At 36.9% G+C, this 19,485-nt stretch overlaps 1 protein-coding gene across 1 annotated transcript in view; it reads right to left on the reverse strand.

The window, feature by feature from the left end:
- The window catches only part of LOC108763611 (uncharacterized), a 66,494-nt gene extending 55,932 nt beyond the window's left edge, over positions 1–10,562 (reverse strand). Inside the window, 1 exon segment of the mRNA XM_018511388.1 lies at positions 10,458–10,562. Within this exon segment, the coding sequence (XP_018366890.1) occupies positions 10,458–10,492 (35 nt within the window). The 5' untranslated portion in view covers positions 10,493–10,562.
- Between the last annotated feature and the right edge of the window lie 8,923 nt (positions 10,563–19,485).

A 19,485-nucleotide genomic window follows, 5' to 3' on the forward strand; every position in this document is an offset into this window, starting at 1 on the left:
TTTAAACTCTTTTTTTCTTGCAAAGCTATCATAAAACTTTCTACAATTTTCATAAAAAATAATTATGGTTTTTTAAATTTCATAAACACGCTTTTTATATATATCGTTCCTTTATATTTATTTTAAAAAATTATACTTTAAAAAAATGATTTTTGAGTTATTGCCATGAATAAGTTAGGTAAAGATTACTTTTCAATTATCAAAAATAAACTAGCTTAACTTCATAGTCCGTCCGTCAAATAGCACTCGCGTTGTTCTTAAGATTTTCAACTCTCTAAAACTTTTAGAGTGAATTTTCCGAAGAGTGAAATTTCACTCTTAAAGATTGAAAATTGAGCTACTCTTTTTCAAGACTGGCTTAATTTTCACTCTTTAGAATGAAATTCCACTCCAAAGAATTTAGAGAGAAAAAGTTCATAATACATTCTGCAAAAGTGACACAGTTCAAGTTGTGTCGCTTTTGTAAATAAAAAGAAGAGTCTTCTACAGAGAATATTTAGAGTTAAGATAATTTCAGTGATGTTTGAAGAAGAAATTGTTTTATTCTGAATTTAGTCATTTTAAGTAATCAATATAAATATGAATTGATAATAATATTTCGAATTATCACTTTTGATGAATTATTTTTTTAGATTCTGGATTACTTAAGAGAAATGCAAAAATGACAAAAATTTAATCATGTTTCTGTATACGAGTATATTCTTTTTACCAATATTATTTGAATAATCAATAAGTCTTTAAGTTGAAAAATAATTTTCCCCCTTTTCTGAAAAACTTAATTTTTTTTAGTTGTATCACTTTTGAAATAAAGGTACAATGTAAGTTTATGTATATCTTAATTATCGGTGCTTTATTTATTTGCACAACCAATTATTCAACTAGTAATAATTAAAAGTTTACTCTCTCATTTACATGCAATTACAATTATCGCTGATTATAGTAGTAGGAATATAGGGTACGTTCCACGCTCACAATGCTCGCAAGTGTTATTTGTTCTCGTATAATTTTTTATAAACAAGAAGGATGAAATAATTCTAAAAATGTCTTCTTCGAACTTTGCCAAAACCGTCTTAATTCTAAATGTTTTTTGTAGAAAGCTCTTCCTTTTATTTACAAAAATATAACTTCAAATGCTTGTAGAAGGTTACAATCTGTTCGAAAGCCTTAAGAACGACATATGAAAGTTAAATGGAATGCAGCCCTTAAAGAGCATAAACAAAGATATTAGGTAAAGACATCATTTTAAAAGGCAAAAGAAATTTAAGTTAGATTTATGGATTAGTTGCTATATTAATAGAGAAATATATGTAATTAATACAAAATATATCAAGCAGTCTGCCTTATATCGTTCATATGATTTTTCCAATCAGATTACCATTGTTGCATAATATGACTAATGAAATATTCTCTCACTGTGAACTGCTGTAAGATAGAGATCTGCCATAAATCGTCGAAGAGAAAAATCGAACTTAACCGTTATGATCGTTCGCGAATATCATCTCGATACGTACTGACATTTCATGTTCCCGATTGACTCGCCTGATACCATCATTGCTGAAGGTCAGTCCCACCACGAAGGTCAATCTCGCCCGCCCTCTGTCCGTCCCGCCCGTCATCTTCGTGCTCTTCATCGTCATATCTTCGTGCTCTCCGTGGTCACGCCGCGCGATCATTCGTCGTTCGCCGCACCGAAGTGTATACGACGGATAAAAAAGGAGAGGGAAAAGGGAGAAAACGGAGATGGAAAGAGGGACTGGGTGACTGGCCGGCTGACTGAAGACTCGATCGTAATTGCAACGGCGTCGAGTCATGGTCACGACGACAGTCAATGTCGTTGTCCTCTTCCTCGGCTGCGCCGCTCCCTCATTCCGCACGGAAATCCTTGCCCCGTCACGAAAGCGAAGAAAGTCGGGGATTTATACGTGCGCAATCTCGGCCTGGAGAAAGGTCGTGACGTAAATCACCTCCTCGGGTTACATACATCTCGTTCGCTTTCGTCACCGATCGATCACGCGGACTCCATGGGACTCTGCGATTATCAGCGTGATTTCACGAATCAATAGCTTCACAGTAATTTCGAAAATAAAACCAATATAATCTACAGGAAGATAATAAATTTATTTATATTTACGTTTAACATTAAATATTTCTGAAGAGCATTAATTAAAGTTTTTAATACCTTAGAGAAAGTAAATTTTATTCTCAAATATAAACAAACATTTTAAACAAATTTTAAATAATATAATGATATATAAAATATTCTATATTTCATATGTTCGAAATTACTATCTTTAAATGCTTGATTTGAACAAGTACATACATGTTAGTGCAACATAATCTTATACGTGAGGCAAACTATCACATGACATACTCTGCGATATATGGATTAAATCCAGCACCTGTTGCACAGGTAATAACTCTACTTCGTTCGCGTGACAAGATGCAAAAACTAGATCTCTATACAGAAGTGAGCGGAACCCGGTCATCAAATTATCTCGATGCAATTACAAGATTATTCGTGTGCGATTCGCTTACGCGGCAAACTGAATAGCATCCTTATTTATCCTCTAAATCGCTCCACTGACGTTCGTGGGTCATTGATCATCACACATGCGACTACGAAGAAAATGAGTCGAGATACGATGGATTTTTTGATAACGCCTGTCGAAGACAAATCGTAGAGCGTAGATTAAAAATTTATTGTATCATGGAAAAACATTGGAATTATCGTCGCTTACGGAATACAAGTGTAGCTATCTCGTTGGAAGCGGTAACACGGTTAATTATGAAGCCCCGTCCGTTTACAGCGGATTCGCCTGTTACATTAGCGTGACATAATCGAGTATGTTTTGTGACAACCGGTCACGAGTCTACTTGTGTGACGTGTCCCCACGAACGGATCCTTATTACCGCAAATCTCATTTCGCGAGAGAGAAAGGAGCGTTCATTGCCAGAGCAAGAAGACAAGGATAATTTAATTAAAAGTGGACATTTTAGTTGTTTTGACAAAGACGCGTTAATGAAACACCGTTATTCCTTCTTTTTGTTAAGAGTTGATGATAATATGCGTCTCATACATCTTAATTAACTCGGTTTGATCACGCAAAACCTCAAGCGCGATGTGTCGTAAATTCAAGGAAGAGCATTCCAAATTCATAACGCGAATACATCCTCGACGTTTTATCCCATTACGTACTCATGTCGCTGCTTGTAAACATACTCATATCTCTCGCGAGATAAAAATTAAGAGTCGAGAATATCTCCATATTCTCGTATTATAAATTTACTTTATCTGTTTTAGCAAGTTTATCTCGTTAATTCTTTCGTGCATAGTTTGTTCAACTTTCACAAGTTCACTGTTAAAAAAATACACGAGAAATGGCATATTTTTGCAAAATGTTGTAGCAGGGACACGTAAATTTATATATGTAAAGATAATTGAAGATTTACTTTAGAGAAATTACGTACTCATTATCGCGAACTATGCTATTTCGAAAAGAGCAAAGTATTCTGCCAAATCAATGTTTCTCTTTATCTAATCGCCATCGTGAATTTTGTCACTTGCTGACGATTTAACGGAACACCCGGTACCTCGGCTAGTTGAACACCGTAATTGACTTGCATGGAAGTTCGTGACTTCGAGTCGAAACTCGGTGATTGCCGGGAAACCTGTGAAACTTGCGGTACTATTGCGAATAAAATTCAGACGTTCCTTGCTGTAAGCGATCATGTAATAGCGGCATGTAATTATTGCGAGTCGTCATTTACAGCAGGATATCCCCGCCATTCAAAGCGGAATATCTCCGTAGGCGATTACTGTTCACCCTGTCTTTTTTAATACGCTTTGCAGCGCAATTACGAATCTACATTAATGAATAATAATCTTATCGCAAAATACTGCCATGTCATATCGTTGACTTTACATACAATCCATCGATCGTGTGATTATTGATGTACTCAATGTAAATCAAATAAACCCCGTTATATGGCGATTCGAAATCGCAGTCATTGTCTGATATTGGGAACATCGGCAGTTTGTCGTTGCACTTCTCAAAAATAACAGAGACGCGAGCTCATTCCATAAATTTTCAAATCATTATGAAAAGCCTTTAAATCTCTTAAATATACCATGCATATGTTTTTAAAAAATAAACATTAATATTCAGATTATCGAAACGTCACGTATTTTTATTGCAAAAATTAAGAATATTCTCATCGGCTGATAAAAATAGATATTTCTAAGACCGGTATTCATCCCGTCCTTATTTTAAGACTATCTTAAGTAATATCTTAAGATGGTAATGTGGTTTTGTGATTGTCTTGTAACATTCTAAAACTGCACTTAAAACGATCTTAAATATAAGAATTAACTATGAATACTGGCCTAAAAAAGTAGTTTAAATAAGTAACTAAATGGATGCTTAAACGAGAGGCTTTAAATCGCCAATAAATTTATCTTAGATCATACACACACGCACCTACACGTACATACACACAGTGGTCAGTCAGAAATCGAGTTGCACGATCAGTTTTCTGGACCGCCTGCCTCGGCTGCGGTCATAAGAGCGCGCAATATGCCGTCGACCGGTCACGTTCAGTAATCGCTTCTGCATCGGTTATGAATATCAATTTACGTCCACCTGACTATTCAAAATTCATTGCATCCAATTTACTATATTCACGCTTGCTGCGCTCAGCATTATGAGCGCTTATCTTTACTATGAGCTGATAAGCAATTTTGGAATACGAAAATATCATCAATGTTAAAAAAGTTGTATTGTTCTGCAAATAACTGATTGATAAAAATTGTTGGTATAGTAATTAGTCTATATAATTAACTAAATCTTTGTTCTTATTTAAAACTCGACTAACTTAGACAAATGTTTGATAGTTTTTAGGGAAAATATATATCTAGCAAATATTAGATTTAAGAATAAATTTTTTATTATGGAATTATAGTTAACATTACTGGTAGAAGTAAGAAAATACGTATTACATGTAGATAGATTGAATACAATATTTTATTATTGTATATACTCGTAATAGAGAAGCAATACTAGAATTCGTGATGGAAATAGCTGACCTGACCTACCAAGATTTGCGTATTTCACTGAGAGAATGCGAAGTAAAACCGATCTATAAATGCACGTTTCAACGGCCACTTAAAATTCCGGTTGCTGCTCTCTTTCTCTCGTCTTTTGTACAACGAATCAAGCAAGAGGAATAGGAAGAGCGAGGAAATTGTTCTTTAGCAACAATGGGGAATGCAGAAACGGATATGGCACGAACGGATATTGACCTCAAATAGAATAAGCGAAATAATATTACAAAAAGATCCGGACTAAAACATGAAAGAAGAAATGACAGCAACAAAAATTTGAGATTACGTGATTATTTGCGCTGATTGTTTGCACAAAGTAAAATAGCAGAATTACTTTTTAGGAGAATTAGCAATTATCTTTGCATTAAACGTCTATTGAAGGTTAATCAAGTTTACAAGGCTTTGAATAATAAATACAGTTAAATATAACTGAACACAGTGTGAATGGAACAAACGATGTCTAAGATGAATAAGAGAGAGAGAGAGTGTGTGTGTATGTGTGTGTGTGTGTATGAGCTATCTAATATGATTGGTTACGCAATGTGAATCTCTTCAGAAAGGAAGACCGATGGAATATTTCTGCGGTGAAGACCGATCGGACTAGTTGGTAACTCACAATATAGTTTTTCACCTAAGCAGCCCGGCGAAGAACGATTGCCCGTGCCCTTGATGGGCCACAGGCTAATCGCCTGGAACGCGAGAATCAGACCGCAACCGAAGAAGCCAAGGGAAAGGCAGAAGAAGATGGACGAAAGCAGTGTCACGGAAGATCGAGGATTTTTCTGTGAATTTTACGCATCACGAAGCAGCAGCGGCGCGGTGCAATGAATAAAAGATACATACAAATATTATATGGTGTAGCTGGGCGCGGAATATGTATTCGTATATATATATATATATATATTTAAAAAATATATAAACGTATGTATATACATATATTTACTTTTATATGTATATCTATATTTTTTATTATTGTCTTCTATTTTGTTATATTGTTAATCTTCAAGTTCGGTTGTAATCGATTAAGAATAAAGACAATATTTTTTTTTATTTTAACGTAATTATCTCAACAATATTTATTTTTAACTATAACTAATAATAAACAAATCTACAATTTATTAAATTTTCAGAATAGAGTACTACAATTATTATAACAGTGCTAAATATTGTTTCTATGATTACAAATCGTATACAACGGTAACAATACAGCCTCCTTTGCATGCAATAAGTACGAATTTATGTAGGAACGGAAACAGGTAAATTATTCATTCGCATTATTATGATTTCTCTCGTCTATGTTGATAAGATTGCACACGGGATCCATTAACCCGTAGTTAAAACCTACAATGATACGTTAACTTACGATTAGCGATTAGTATTACAGAGTTACCGTTCATTACGCTCCAGATGGATAATGAGGCAGGCGTGGCAGCAGCGAGAAAAGTTACGTTAATTCGATGTTTCTAGTCAAAGCTGATCGGCCCGATCACGCGAGCTTTTCTTGCGGCAACGACGGCGTGCCTCGTAAAATTCGGATCGCCGGAAAAATCCCGGTCTTCTCTTCCGCGATCGCTTCATTAGGATTTAAATCGACCCGAGTGGATCTGTGGGCGTCGGTTACCGCTGTTTGAAATTGGAGCTCGTACAAGTAGTCCTTGAATATGCGTCACGACATTTATTGTGATGTAAGATCGTAAAGCGAGGACGACATTCCTGTCGAGTCACCCGTGAAAAAGCTTCCGCGTTGAGCACTTCTATCATCCCTGTCGATGGACGGAATCGAAAAATCGCAGACAGATACGGCTCGTAAAACTGAGATTAAGATATATCAACGGGATTTTCAATTAAACGAGATGATCGATACGTTTTTCAATATACAACACCGGAAACCACGCGACGCGTAACAAACGATTTTTATTTCTGCATTCTGTGAGAATTACTGAAGTTCTCAAAATATATTCTTTATTTTTAACTTTTAGAATAGTAATGGTGTGTATCTTACGTTTTATAAATAAAATGCAATGTAAATTGCTCTTTCTTTTCCTAATATTTATAGAGCGTTTAACACAAGATTAGTAGATTTAGAATAATTTATAGTTGTAGTAGATTTAGGCTGCGTTCCATTTAAAGCTTACAGCTTTTGTGAACATTGTCTGTCCTTATTTGATATTTAATAAACAACAAGGATAATTTTAAAGTTGTTCAAAGTTGTCTCCGACAACACTATGAGCGTAAAACGCAGCTTTGAGATAATTTATAATTTTTTACCGTTATTCTAAAATTAATATAATACCGACCGAATCGAATCGACACTTTCGGAAGACTTAAACAAAGTTGATTATAAAGAAGATCACATCGATCTCAGTTCACGATTAAGGAAACTGGAGCGTTTCCGCGATTATAATCCATGATGTATTGACGACAACGTTATAGAATTGAGACCGGGAGGAATACAAGCTCTAGAACTAGCTGTAAATTAACCACACACTACTATCTAGTATTTCTCCATATATATTTTTGCTTGTATATATACGTCATGTTATATGCATACGTAACTCATGTATCATGATGTATAGTTAGCATATCGATGACATGATCTCGATATGGAAGGTCTAATATTATATCTTATTCTGCAATCTTTTTGCAATCTTGCAAATTTTGCAATCTTTTTTTTAATCATAAACACTGATATTATGTATAATGGCACACATAATAAGTATCGTATCTTGTAGTTATAGTGTGACATTAATAGTTTTATACTTATTATGCTTAATATCATTAATTTGCAGCTATTAATGAGCTTTCTTGCTCAAATTAAATAGACCGAAACAAAGTTCAATAAAAAGTAAAAAAAAAAAAATAAATAAAATTAGAGATAAAGATTATGTAAACGGTATCGAGATAAATGAACTATCTGTACCGTAAGAACTAGAAAGCAAAATTCTGGTAAAACAAAGCCCTCCGGATATATACCTGCAGTTAATTGAAGGTACTACGGTTCTAAATGCAATTCCGTTGCATCCAGGCATTGTACCAGCACGCGTGTGCATGAGTAAACGCACGCACATCAGCAACTCTGTCGGAGTAGTTAGATCGCCCGTGATCGCTTCCTTTCTCGGTGCATGCAAACCAGTGCACGATCCTCCCGAGCACTGTGGTTAATGTCCCGTTTGATTGGTCGGCGCTATGATGGTACGCGGTGAACGATCCACCGGCGACGATCGATCGCAAGATTGAGAACAACCTCGTCTTCGAAACCCCATCCTTCTTCGCTAATCCCAAATGACGAACGTTTATGTTTGATCTTAGGTTTATGTCAGTTTCTCAGTATGTTTTTATCGATATTTGAGAAGAAATAGCACGATAGACTGTTCGCTCTGGTTAAATTACAAATTTTAAGTACTTTTGAACACTTATAATATTTTAGATGTTCTTTTTCTCAAATTTTTATTTTTATAATATATCAATACTGCATGCGTATTTTGTTTAAAATTATATATGAAAATTGCTTGTTATATTTTAAAACTTACAATTAAAAGTATGCAAAAATTTTCTAATTTAACCTTTAATCTTAATCTCTCTGTAAGTAATCTGTTAAGTAAGATTGAAGATGTGATGAAAATTTAAAATCAATGAATGAATAAATAAATAAATAAATAAATCGACAAATTTTATAAGATCAACATGAAAGGTGTCGATATCATTACTTGTTAATATCAATAAAGAACTGAAGCAAAGATGCATAAGAACCATAGAAGAAACTGGGGCAAAATGACGAGAGGCAAGCTAACCAATAATTAATAACTCTCAAGATTGCCGACGTAAGCGATAATACAAAGTGCACAGTAATTATGAAACATACCACTGAGAATATACAGCAATAAGTAAATAAGTAAGCTACTCTAAAACAAGTCTTGCATTAAAGATGTTATATTCTCGATAGCTATTATTTTATACGCGTATCAGAGATTCAATATAATTAAGCAAGGTAAAAAAGTATACGTTACATTTTTCCATCATTACTATTATAATTTACTTACACAGAACGAACAATTTTGTTAAAGTATTTAAAAATTTAGTCAGATACAAATCTGAAAACAATTTTGTTAAATTATTAAAATTATATAGAACGCTTAAGCATTGATGAAGAAAAAGTTTTAACATTCTAGCAACCAATTTAAGCGTCCTACATAATTATTTTGGTACAAACAAAATTATTTTCAGATATATTTAGCTAAATTTTTAAAGACTTCATCAAAACCGTCCTTTTTGTGTTCATGTATAATAAATTATGTTAAACAAATTTTATATTATATATATATATATATATATATAAATATTTTCTTATCGTACCAGATTCTTCTTAATATTAATTCTTTTCTTTATACTTTCTAATCTTTCTATTCTGTTAGAAGAATGTGTACATCTTGTACAAAACGAAAGATCTGGTGCAAGAAAGATAGATTATGCGCGCCAGGATGATAGTAGTTTCTACTACTTGCGACGTGGCAAAAATGCAACAGTAACACTGATTTAAGTTTATAACGGGAGAAGATGGTATCTGTGCCGCGTTCCTTCCGAAAGAAAATGATAAAATGAAGCAATTATTATTTAGGCCGATGTATAAAAGACGGTGTATAACTTCTCGGAAGATCGGGTAGTACCAAGTAGCAGAGGATAATAGATTAACCAGATACATGTTGGCGTTCCGCTTCAAACTAATCGATTAGGTATTTTTGAAGGAACACCTTTCGCGTACGAGATACGCTTTTTCGTATCAGCATAGCAAATCGCAACCAAGTCCGTGAAAAACGCGCGCAGTAGGTAATATTTCTGGTCTTCACGTAAATTAGTCGGTAATCAGTACTTGATATGATAGCGGAAAATAATCTACCTTGAAGATCAACCCACGATTTGGTATCGAAGTAAATTACATGGATTCATAAACGCATTATTTTAATTTACCGGCCCGGGGGTATAATTAATGACAGACTGCGACGACTGTAATTACGTAAAGTATTTTCCGTAAAAAATCTTGCATGCTGGATTATTATAATATCAGACCGGTGTTGAACGTTGCGAGAAAAGGGAATACAATGGAAAAGAATTCGTCAGAAAATTTACGTGGCAAATTGTTTGTTACAATAAATTTGCATAATGGTAAAAAAGTATGAGGGTTGTAATGAAAAATTTATATAAGCTAAATAAATCATTTTGTAAAATTTACATGAGTTAAATAAATCATTTTGTAGACGTTTGTTTTTTATTGTTAATATCTCGGTGTATCATACGCAATATCAAATGATTCAAATTATTTACAATTTATGTGAAACAAATAAAAGCATTCATCACTTACAGAGTGATCTTCCGATCCATCCTGGCGCCAGCCATTCTACCCGACGATCTCCTTCAACCCCTAGCTAACGTCCAGTTGAAAGCAGTTTCTGTGAGGATCACCTGAGGTCTCTATCACGAGTCACAGAATCATTTGTAGAAAGCGAAAGGTACGCGCAGAACGTATATACAGATATATATATATATATACGGTCGTGATTTTCGTTCACCACTCGTACGCAGGACAAGTCCTCCTCCACTTACGCGCGTTCGACACGCGGTATCCGTTTCCACTACGGAAGTCAATCGGACATCCCGCACGCGCGACGACTCCCCGAGGGCGACGCGGACGACAGTGGAGAACAGTGTGGCGATCGAGTCTCCACCGAGTACCAGTTCTCTCTTTCCCTTATCTCCGTTTCTTTCCACCAGTAGTTCCACCTAAACGAACGATCGCGGAGATTCGCGCGGTGCCGGGTGCGAGAGTGCGCCTAGAGCCGAAATAGAGCAACGTCTGCGCACTGTTCTCCGGCCGTAACACTCTGCCGAGATAACCGCCGCGCCGGTGGGCCGCAGTGTGCTCTTCTTCCACGGTCGCGGAAGGTGGGAAGATCAGAAGGAGAAGGACGTGGAGCGCGTAGAGTAGAAGGTGACCGCGGTGACGGTGATGACTACGGTGGAGGTGGTGGCGGTGATGTACTCGTGGTAGTGGAGAGGTAAGCGACGGGTAACGATGGTGATATGGTGGTGGCGGTGGCGGTGGCGGTGGTGGCGGCGGCGGCGGCGGCGGCGCCGGCGGTGGTGGAGGTAGGTATAGCTTCGTGAGAGGATGCTCACTGTATGGAGCACTGCACCGTAATGACATGGTCTAGGAGATGCCAGTCAGTTTTGTAATGACGACGGTAAAAAGTGAATTTCCACGAAGGTGGGGAAACGCGCCTAGGGCCAATCCGAGGGCATGCTACCCACCACCGGTGACCAATCGGAGCGCGACATTCCAGAATGCGACTATTCTTCTTCTTCTTCTTCTTCTTCTTCTTCTTCTTCTTCTTCAACTTCTTCGTCTTTGTCTCCTTCGTGCACTTCTTCTGATGAGAGAACTCTCCTACAGCATGACATCCGCCCCTTGTTCCTCCCCTGCTGCATCAAGAATGGCTCAAAGGTACATGTGGCTTTGGGCGAAAGTCTTTGTGATGCTTCACGGTAGTTGTGGAAATTGAATAATCTGCAACCATTATGTCATTACATTCCATAAGTGTGCATTAAAGGGAAGTTGTTGATGGCAAGTATAGTATAGGTAGTACAATATAATATAACAGCGCAGCGCATTGCGTGCACCTCGAAAGTGCTGCTTAAGTTCGGATAAGATATGTGAACGCGTTATCATTTCCTCTGGATTATATTAATTAAGATAAAATGATGTTTACTATTTTAATTACCAATGTAATTAGGTCTTTCACGACCTCCATATGCGCTTTAATTAGTTCTAATGATCTCTACATCAAACGGATTAATGAATTAACTTCTACTTGTTAGTTTTGTCATCATTTCACAAAGATATATGTTCCAATGATACTGTCAGAAATCTTACGGTTTCTGCGATACTTTAATTGAACAGAGCAGCCTATTTGAATTTCAGAAAAAACCTATTAACAAGGCTATGAGTGCTATAATCAGGTAACGTATTCAAATACTTGGCGCAGCTCCGGTTTTATTGTACATATGTCCATAACGGAGTATTTTCATTCTAAAATTGTTAATATTTTTTATAAACAATTTACTACGCGGGTACCCGGAAAACGTGCGAAGAGGAAGAAAATCGTAGTTAACACTGACCCAGAATTTGAGGTAATTGGCCAGCTGCGATATTCACTATCGCATCATCGTTTTGTGAAATTAATGCGAGCACAAATAATCACTTTCTCCGCGAAGCATACGGGAGGATAGGCGGCAACACATGTCGGAGACGCGTTATGAAAATCGAACGATACATATCGCGTTGAACAATAACCGCGTCCCGACATTCAATCCCAAGCGAAACGCTAGATTACGGTCTAGTATTATTTCATCCATCTCCGATGGTTTAAATTTAATCGTAATAGGCGGTACAGTTAAGGAGGTAGCTGTATCACCGGTAATATCATCGGTAATGTATGCGCCGACGTCTCACTCTGGTATGATAATTGTCGAGAGATATTGGAGTGGCGCTCGATATTGATATGAAAATGCCGAGATTCGCGGCGCCGCAACATATGTTGCACGCATCAATACGCAGAACGATAAGTCGTTCTTTATTGCCTAACAGTAACGTATTTCTTAAAACCCGGCAAGCGCCGCTCGCCGCACACTCTCTTCGATATTCTTATTGCTTCGTATATCAAGACAGGTATGTGTTTAGGTAGGATACGTTTTACAGCTGTCGATGAAACTGCGAATCGACAAATTTTACCGTTCGCTTCCAACGTTTTGTCGCACCTGCCAATTGATTGACAATTAAACGCTCGAGATAATTCAATTGTTGCTGAAACTTCTTCATAGAAACCATAAAACGCGAACGGTTACCGAAAAAAGTTATAGAAGAAATAAGTTATGAGCTGAAATTAACTACTTCTTTCTTATTATTACGTAAAAAAAAAACACAATGCGAAAATTGACCAAGATATAACTCGAACCATATTCGGTCAAGATGAGTCTTGATGTCTAATAATATTTTTGTGTGAATCATACAATTTCCACTTCGAGTAAATTGCGAGCCAATGATTTGTCAGTCTTGAAACACAGTTCCATACACTGAAACTGAAGTATGTGATATCACAAATTAAACTGATAAGCAATTTAATATTGCTAATGAGTATTTTTATAACACATCTCTTACTGATATTTTTCGCAATAAACTCTATACAGTGTTTAAAGATGCTAATTAGCATCAGTAATATTAAATTGCTTGTCAATTTAATTTATGATATTACGTATTTCAGCTTCAATGTAAGACTGTATTTCAAGACTGACAAATAATCGATGCACAGTTTAATTGAATTGAAAATTGTAAAATTTACAAAAAAAATATTATCAGGTATTTACTTTGACCAAATATAGCCTTCTTCGTTTGTACGTGTAAAAATGCACAGTGTAAGCACACTCTCTCTCTCTCTCTCTCTCTCTCTCTCTCGTCGAGATCATAATTTCTTAGTTACTACTCTCTCTTCCTCCCAGATTATCGTAAGCAGTTTCATTTCATTTTACTTACTTTGCTTAATCAGCGTAAATTATCCGAGTAATCAAGACTCGGTTTGCTTGGCGAACATAATTATTCCTTTCCTACCGGAAGAGCGACACCATAAGAAAACTCGAAGCCCAAATCACTCATTGGTAGCCTTTTCCGGCCAGTTACAATTACAAGCGTCGTTAATTTATTACGGATGGTAAACACGGACACATTGCGCGAATCCTTGCCGAGCGTATCGAAAAAGTTTATCATTTTTTCGCAACGTTTCAGTAGATTCGTATTAGTAGATAATAAAGTAGAAACTTAGGAGAGAACGAATGGTATCAAGAGAGAGAGAGAGGCAGGAAAAAGGGCGAAGAGCGAAATGACGAGAGAAAGGGGAAAAGCAGGAGAAAGAAAGAAATGAAGGCAGTATAGGAATTCTTGAGAGCATCTTCTTTCTATAGCAGTAAAAAGGGCTATTGTTACAGCAGGAACTACTGTCGCTTCGCGAAGATTCCGCTTCGCACTCGGCTAACGGCATCCCGCGCATCGTCCGCAGGGAAATTGCCAAAGTGGCAGTACCGCCAGGCATTCCGCAATAGGTCGTTTCCGCGGCCACAGCGTGCAAGAAAGGATGCTTTCCTCTTTCTCTCTCTCTCTCTCTGAGGCGGATCCTATCTTATCTCTTAATATTTAAAAGAACCTTTAATAACTAGATTAGCGTAAATTCGACATCTATATCGATACTCGTTTATACCTTATTTTATCATTAGAATTCAAACCTTATTGGTATTTTTTGAGAAATCTAAGAACACCGTATTGTATGAGTGAAAGATAAATTCTAGAGAAGAACAATGTAAAAAGTATACATAAATTTTTTCACAAGTAAAATTGCTGAGTAATGCAATCGTTTGCTTTCATGCGGGAATTTTATATAATCTCTATGTTTCTACCTGTGTGTAGTGCTAGAAACAAATGTTCAGCGTAACGGGAAATATCCATTGAAATTTACGGAATCGACGGGCAATGCACAGGGACGAGCTTCTTGCACGGGGTAGTTTCGCAAAGCGAAGAAAGTCACCTTGTTGACTGTACAAACGAAAAACGAAAAAAGGCGTAATGAACGATTCCAGTTGTCTTATAATCTCGATGTGCCGTAGGTAGGCAAGGTGTAGAGTAACAAAATTTATTTATCAAACTCAGAAGTTGAAACCCCACGAAGAACTTTGACCTTATATATTATTACTCGATCGCCGAGCGCACGAACTCATCATATATTTTCCCATATGTAAAGTTATATGATGTGTTATTCGCAAAATGGCGTTTACGAAGGTACACATTACACGAAGCGATGATGAGTAGTCGAAAAACAATAAGACCGTGCAACGTAGATGCGCAAGGAATATTGAATATTGCGGAGGCGCCGCCGCCGTTTCGAGACTCGAGAGAGGCTCCCGCGTGTTTGCGCGTTCGCATAACGGGAAACGTATATCCAGCGATATTGACGAAATTGACGGCAGGGAGAAACTTGCGTGGCGGTGTTTTGCGCGATCCCGAGGAAGATGCTGCGCGGCAAGTACGAAAGAAGAAGAAGAAGCCGTCAAGGTTCCGGGTTCGATTCCCAGGGCTGCCATGGAGAAACGGCGCTTCACTCCCTCGCCGTGCGATCTAGATCGAGGGACTTGAAATACCTACTGGAGAACACGAGCTGGTGGCGATAAATTATTGCAGTACGGATGATTTCGCGAGGGCAGGGGTCAAAGCCGGCCGAATACGGGCTTAGCGCGAGGAAAGAAGAAGACGTAAGCGCCTTGCGTTACTTCCCTGACTAAAACCATATTAAGCGGCGCACGATCAAGATCGCGTTTCGAGTCTAGCATAATGCACCGAGAGAGAAAGAGAGAAAGGAAGAGAGCATTTATTGTTGTTCAAGCTTTCTAAGAATATACGTACACGGTAAAGAGTAATAGATAATATAATAAAGGAAAAGTAAGATAACATGATAAGAGATGAAAGTATAAAGAAAATAAAAAGAATAATATATAAAAATATTTAAATAAAATGAATTGATAAAAAGTAAGAATTATAAAGAAAGGAAAAACATAACAGTAAAAATAAAAATATGCAGAGATGTAAGAAAAAAGCATGCGGGTAACGAGGAGTAGAAGACGGTTAGAAAATTAAGTATGTATATTCGTCTAATATGATGTACATTTTCGGAAATCATATATAACCAAAAAAGAAAATATCCGACTTCGTTTTCTAACGTGATAAATTTTTGTTAAGAATTTTCCTTTATGTTCGACGCGTCTAAAATCCTCTTGATGGAACAATTTTTAAAACCCGTTATTCCCAGGTAACACGCAGATTTTCAGATATTCCTCCAATCAAACGTTCAAAGGGTCGTAACAAACAGAAGAACGGTAAACGCGGCCATATAAAAAGAAATTATCCGTGAGAACCTCTAAAGAGATGCGCGATTGTGGTATCCCGTCGAATGCCCTGACGTAATCCGTAATCGCTGATAAAGAGATCGCCGTTCTCATATACTGCTACCATTATGCGCGATATTAGGATGATTTAAGATAATTAGGCTTACATATGTGTACTAGCAATATCAATATTATCTTATAATTGCGGTAAACATCTGGGTCGCAAGCAAGCTTTTTTTTCTATTGTCTTCTTTGAACTAATTGCGACTCAACGCTTGTTAACATTCCATCCCGAAAGTCACTAACAGAATTCTTTGGGAAGAATTCTGAATGCGTGGAAGTTAAGCGATGCGTCGCGGATGTACGCTTCGGAACTCGGCGCGTTCCAGAAAATTGCAATCTTGAATCTTCTTTCCACGATTGAGCATTCTTATTCTTGACGATCTGTCTACAGTGCAGAACCCGCGTACCCGCCAACTTCCTTGTGAGGCTCGAAGCTAATTCGTAGAGCGCTAATCCGTTGCGCGAAATGAATCGGATAACATGCGTGTACCGCCATAAATCAAAGGGAAGATAAACGCGCCGAGGATAGATAATAAATACCGTATTGTTCCGTGATTGCGAGACTTTTCGGGGACGATGTTGAACTTTGATCCTGAAAACGTTCCTCTCAAGCTGCAATTGAGAAATTATCGAAACATATATTTAAACGTCCGTGATAAATCATACGTGCCATATTTTGCAGCGCGTACCGCGATTTCCGAATGTAACCCGAGCTGCCGAGCAAAACGGATGTACACCCGTCGACATTCCACCGTAGCGACTTAACCGATTTCATGAAGATGCTACAATTTTCCGGATCGCTCAGCTACAAGAATTTACGCCTAAACGGGTAAACATTGTATATATAATGACAATAGAATACAGCTAGTCCTGAGAAGCGGACAAACCGATCCATGTCCGTTACATCTGCCGTTAGTGATTTACAAGCAATTCCGCTTTCCATTATCCTTTAATCTAGGTCTTAGTGACAGATACTAAGCGCGACAAATGTGCATCACTAAAATGATGTTACCGTGCGAAACGTCGAAAAAAAAAAACGCGTTAGTTAAACGGTGCCTCGCGCTCCTTCTAACGTCGACGGGTGATTTAGTCATTCAGTGTCGGCGATAATCAAAGCAATCATCGCGACCTCTCCGTTTTTCTTCTTTCTTCTCCTTTCTTTTTTTTCCACGACTGTATTACGTATGGCCGTGCATGGTAAAACGATAGCATCGTGTCATTCTCCACCTCGAACGAGATCCGACCGACTGCTCGAGTTTCTCGATAATCTCGGAGAGGACCCGGTTCACGCCCTTGTTCACCTCAACTTCTCATTATTTTCTGTCGAATGGGAGTTAAATAGGACAGCAGCCTTGCCGCAATGATTATGCTCCGTAATACGTACGAGGATCGATCGGAACCCACGATAGCCCCGGGGTGACGCTGCAGTTTGGCGCACTTGCAGAACACCGCGACTTCTTACGGCCCATTGTTCGGATTTGTGTGAACTTTCGGAACAGCTGAGTATAGAGCGCGCAGCTCTCAAGAAGCATCACATACAAACGTGCGTGTCGGATCCTCTGCACAGTTATAGCTGCGGCATCTCGAAACCTTGAAAGGTACCACGGCCTAGGTCGGCCTAGGCGCATTAACGTGTCCGTCGTGACACGCGATCTAATTTAAACGGATTTAGACTTGCATCTTACTCTTATTAGTCCCATATTAGCGAAAGAATACAATTACAGACATATTTCCTCAGCGGCTAATTTCAATCGATGCTCTACTTAAGATCTTCATTAATTAATTATATCATTTATGAAATCCTCGAGTATGTACATGCGTGCAACGAACGGAGAACATTCTATTCATCAGAATGATGTAATTTAGATGCTATTAAATTCTTCTTTAAATCATTACCCTGCAGGTAATTTTCAGAAGCTGGCTCTCTTTAAAGCAAGTTTGAATTCTATTGAAGAACGCTATATATTTTATAACATTAAAATGTTCAATTAAATTAAAAAAAATAAAAGTAAAGAAATATTAATTCAATAAATATGACACATACCTTTACATTTATTAAATTAATTTTTTTTTGTATATGCGAGTTTTTGATTTGCATTTGAATATAAAAAAATAACAGCTCATCTCATATATATTTGTTTGTATTATATATATATATATATATAATTATATTTAATAAATTTTACGATAGGTGATAACTCAGATTTAGATCATACAATATTCTTCGGCACATGGAATGATTCAAAATATATCTTAATTTCTAGAATTTGTTTAAATTTTAATGACTCAGTGGTGGTTTGGCATTATAATGCATTTTAATAACTTGGTGTTAGTCTATTTATAATGCATAAGGAATGGGTTCTTCCGGAATAATCCGTGAGAAAGAATGGCGTCTTTCTTCATACTACATCGTTTCCTCGTAAAAGTCAAGCTCACTATAACAAAGTAGAGCGAGATTTTCCTCTTGGGCAACTTCGACGAGCTTCACTCGGAAACTCAGAGTGGATCCTTAGACAACCGTTTGTATATATTGACCAGTAAATTTAATTTTCGAAAGAACTCTCTAGATTGAATATATGTGCTTTGAGCGTTTTGTGCAGTGGAACAACTTTACGCTTGTTTTTGAATGTGACGCAAAAATTAACATTATTTAAAGAAGAAGAAGAATATATTATTTAAAAATATTCTTTGATATAAGCACTGAATAATTATTAATTAAAATGAAAATTAGAAAACAAATTAATTGTTATTTTAACTTAATTCTGAACATCTCTATCTTCCGACGTGACAAACTCTGACAAACGTACATATTTTCCCTCATTTCTCTTTTTTCTTAATTTATATATTTAAAATATTACGTAGGATAAAAAAATAAATAAATTACGTAGACATAAAATTTTATTCCTTTGCGTTAGAATTTTTATTTTAACTTTTCTAGTAATGTATATTTTTTTCTATAGAAACAGATATCAAGATACAAGATGAAATTGTTATTTATTTTCTATCTTATTGCATCGTGCAATCGTGCTGTAGACGCGCGCGATATTAAACCTAATTTTCCAGTTGACTTGCAACTCACTATTTCAAAATTCAAGCTGCGAGATAAGACTCGTCTCATTAGTTCAGCCAGAGACATTTGATTTACAATTAAAGATTCACAATTGTTTATCGTTTTGCCTCGAAGTTTCTCTCACGGGAATTAGTCGGGCATATCAGTTCTTATTAATATGAAACTAACACAAGCATCACTATACGGTTTCCCGGATAAGAACTAAGCGGATTCATCTGGCATCAGGCTGTTGCGCAATTCGCGGCTCACCCAGCTCACCGGCTCGTTTCCACGTAAC

The sequence above is a fragment of the Trachymyrmex cornetzi genome, unplaced genomic scaffold, assembly GCF_001594075.2.
Source record: "Trachymyrmex cornetzi isolate Tcor2-1 unplaced genomic scaffold, Tcor1.1 scaffold1118, whole genome shotgun sequence".
NCBI classification, from domain to species: domain Eukaryota; kingdom Metazoa; phylum Arthropoda; class Insecta; order Hymenoptera; family Formicidae; genus Trachymyrmex; species Trachymyrmex cornetzi.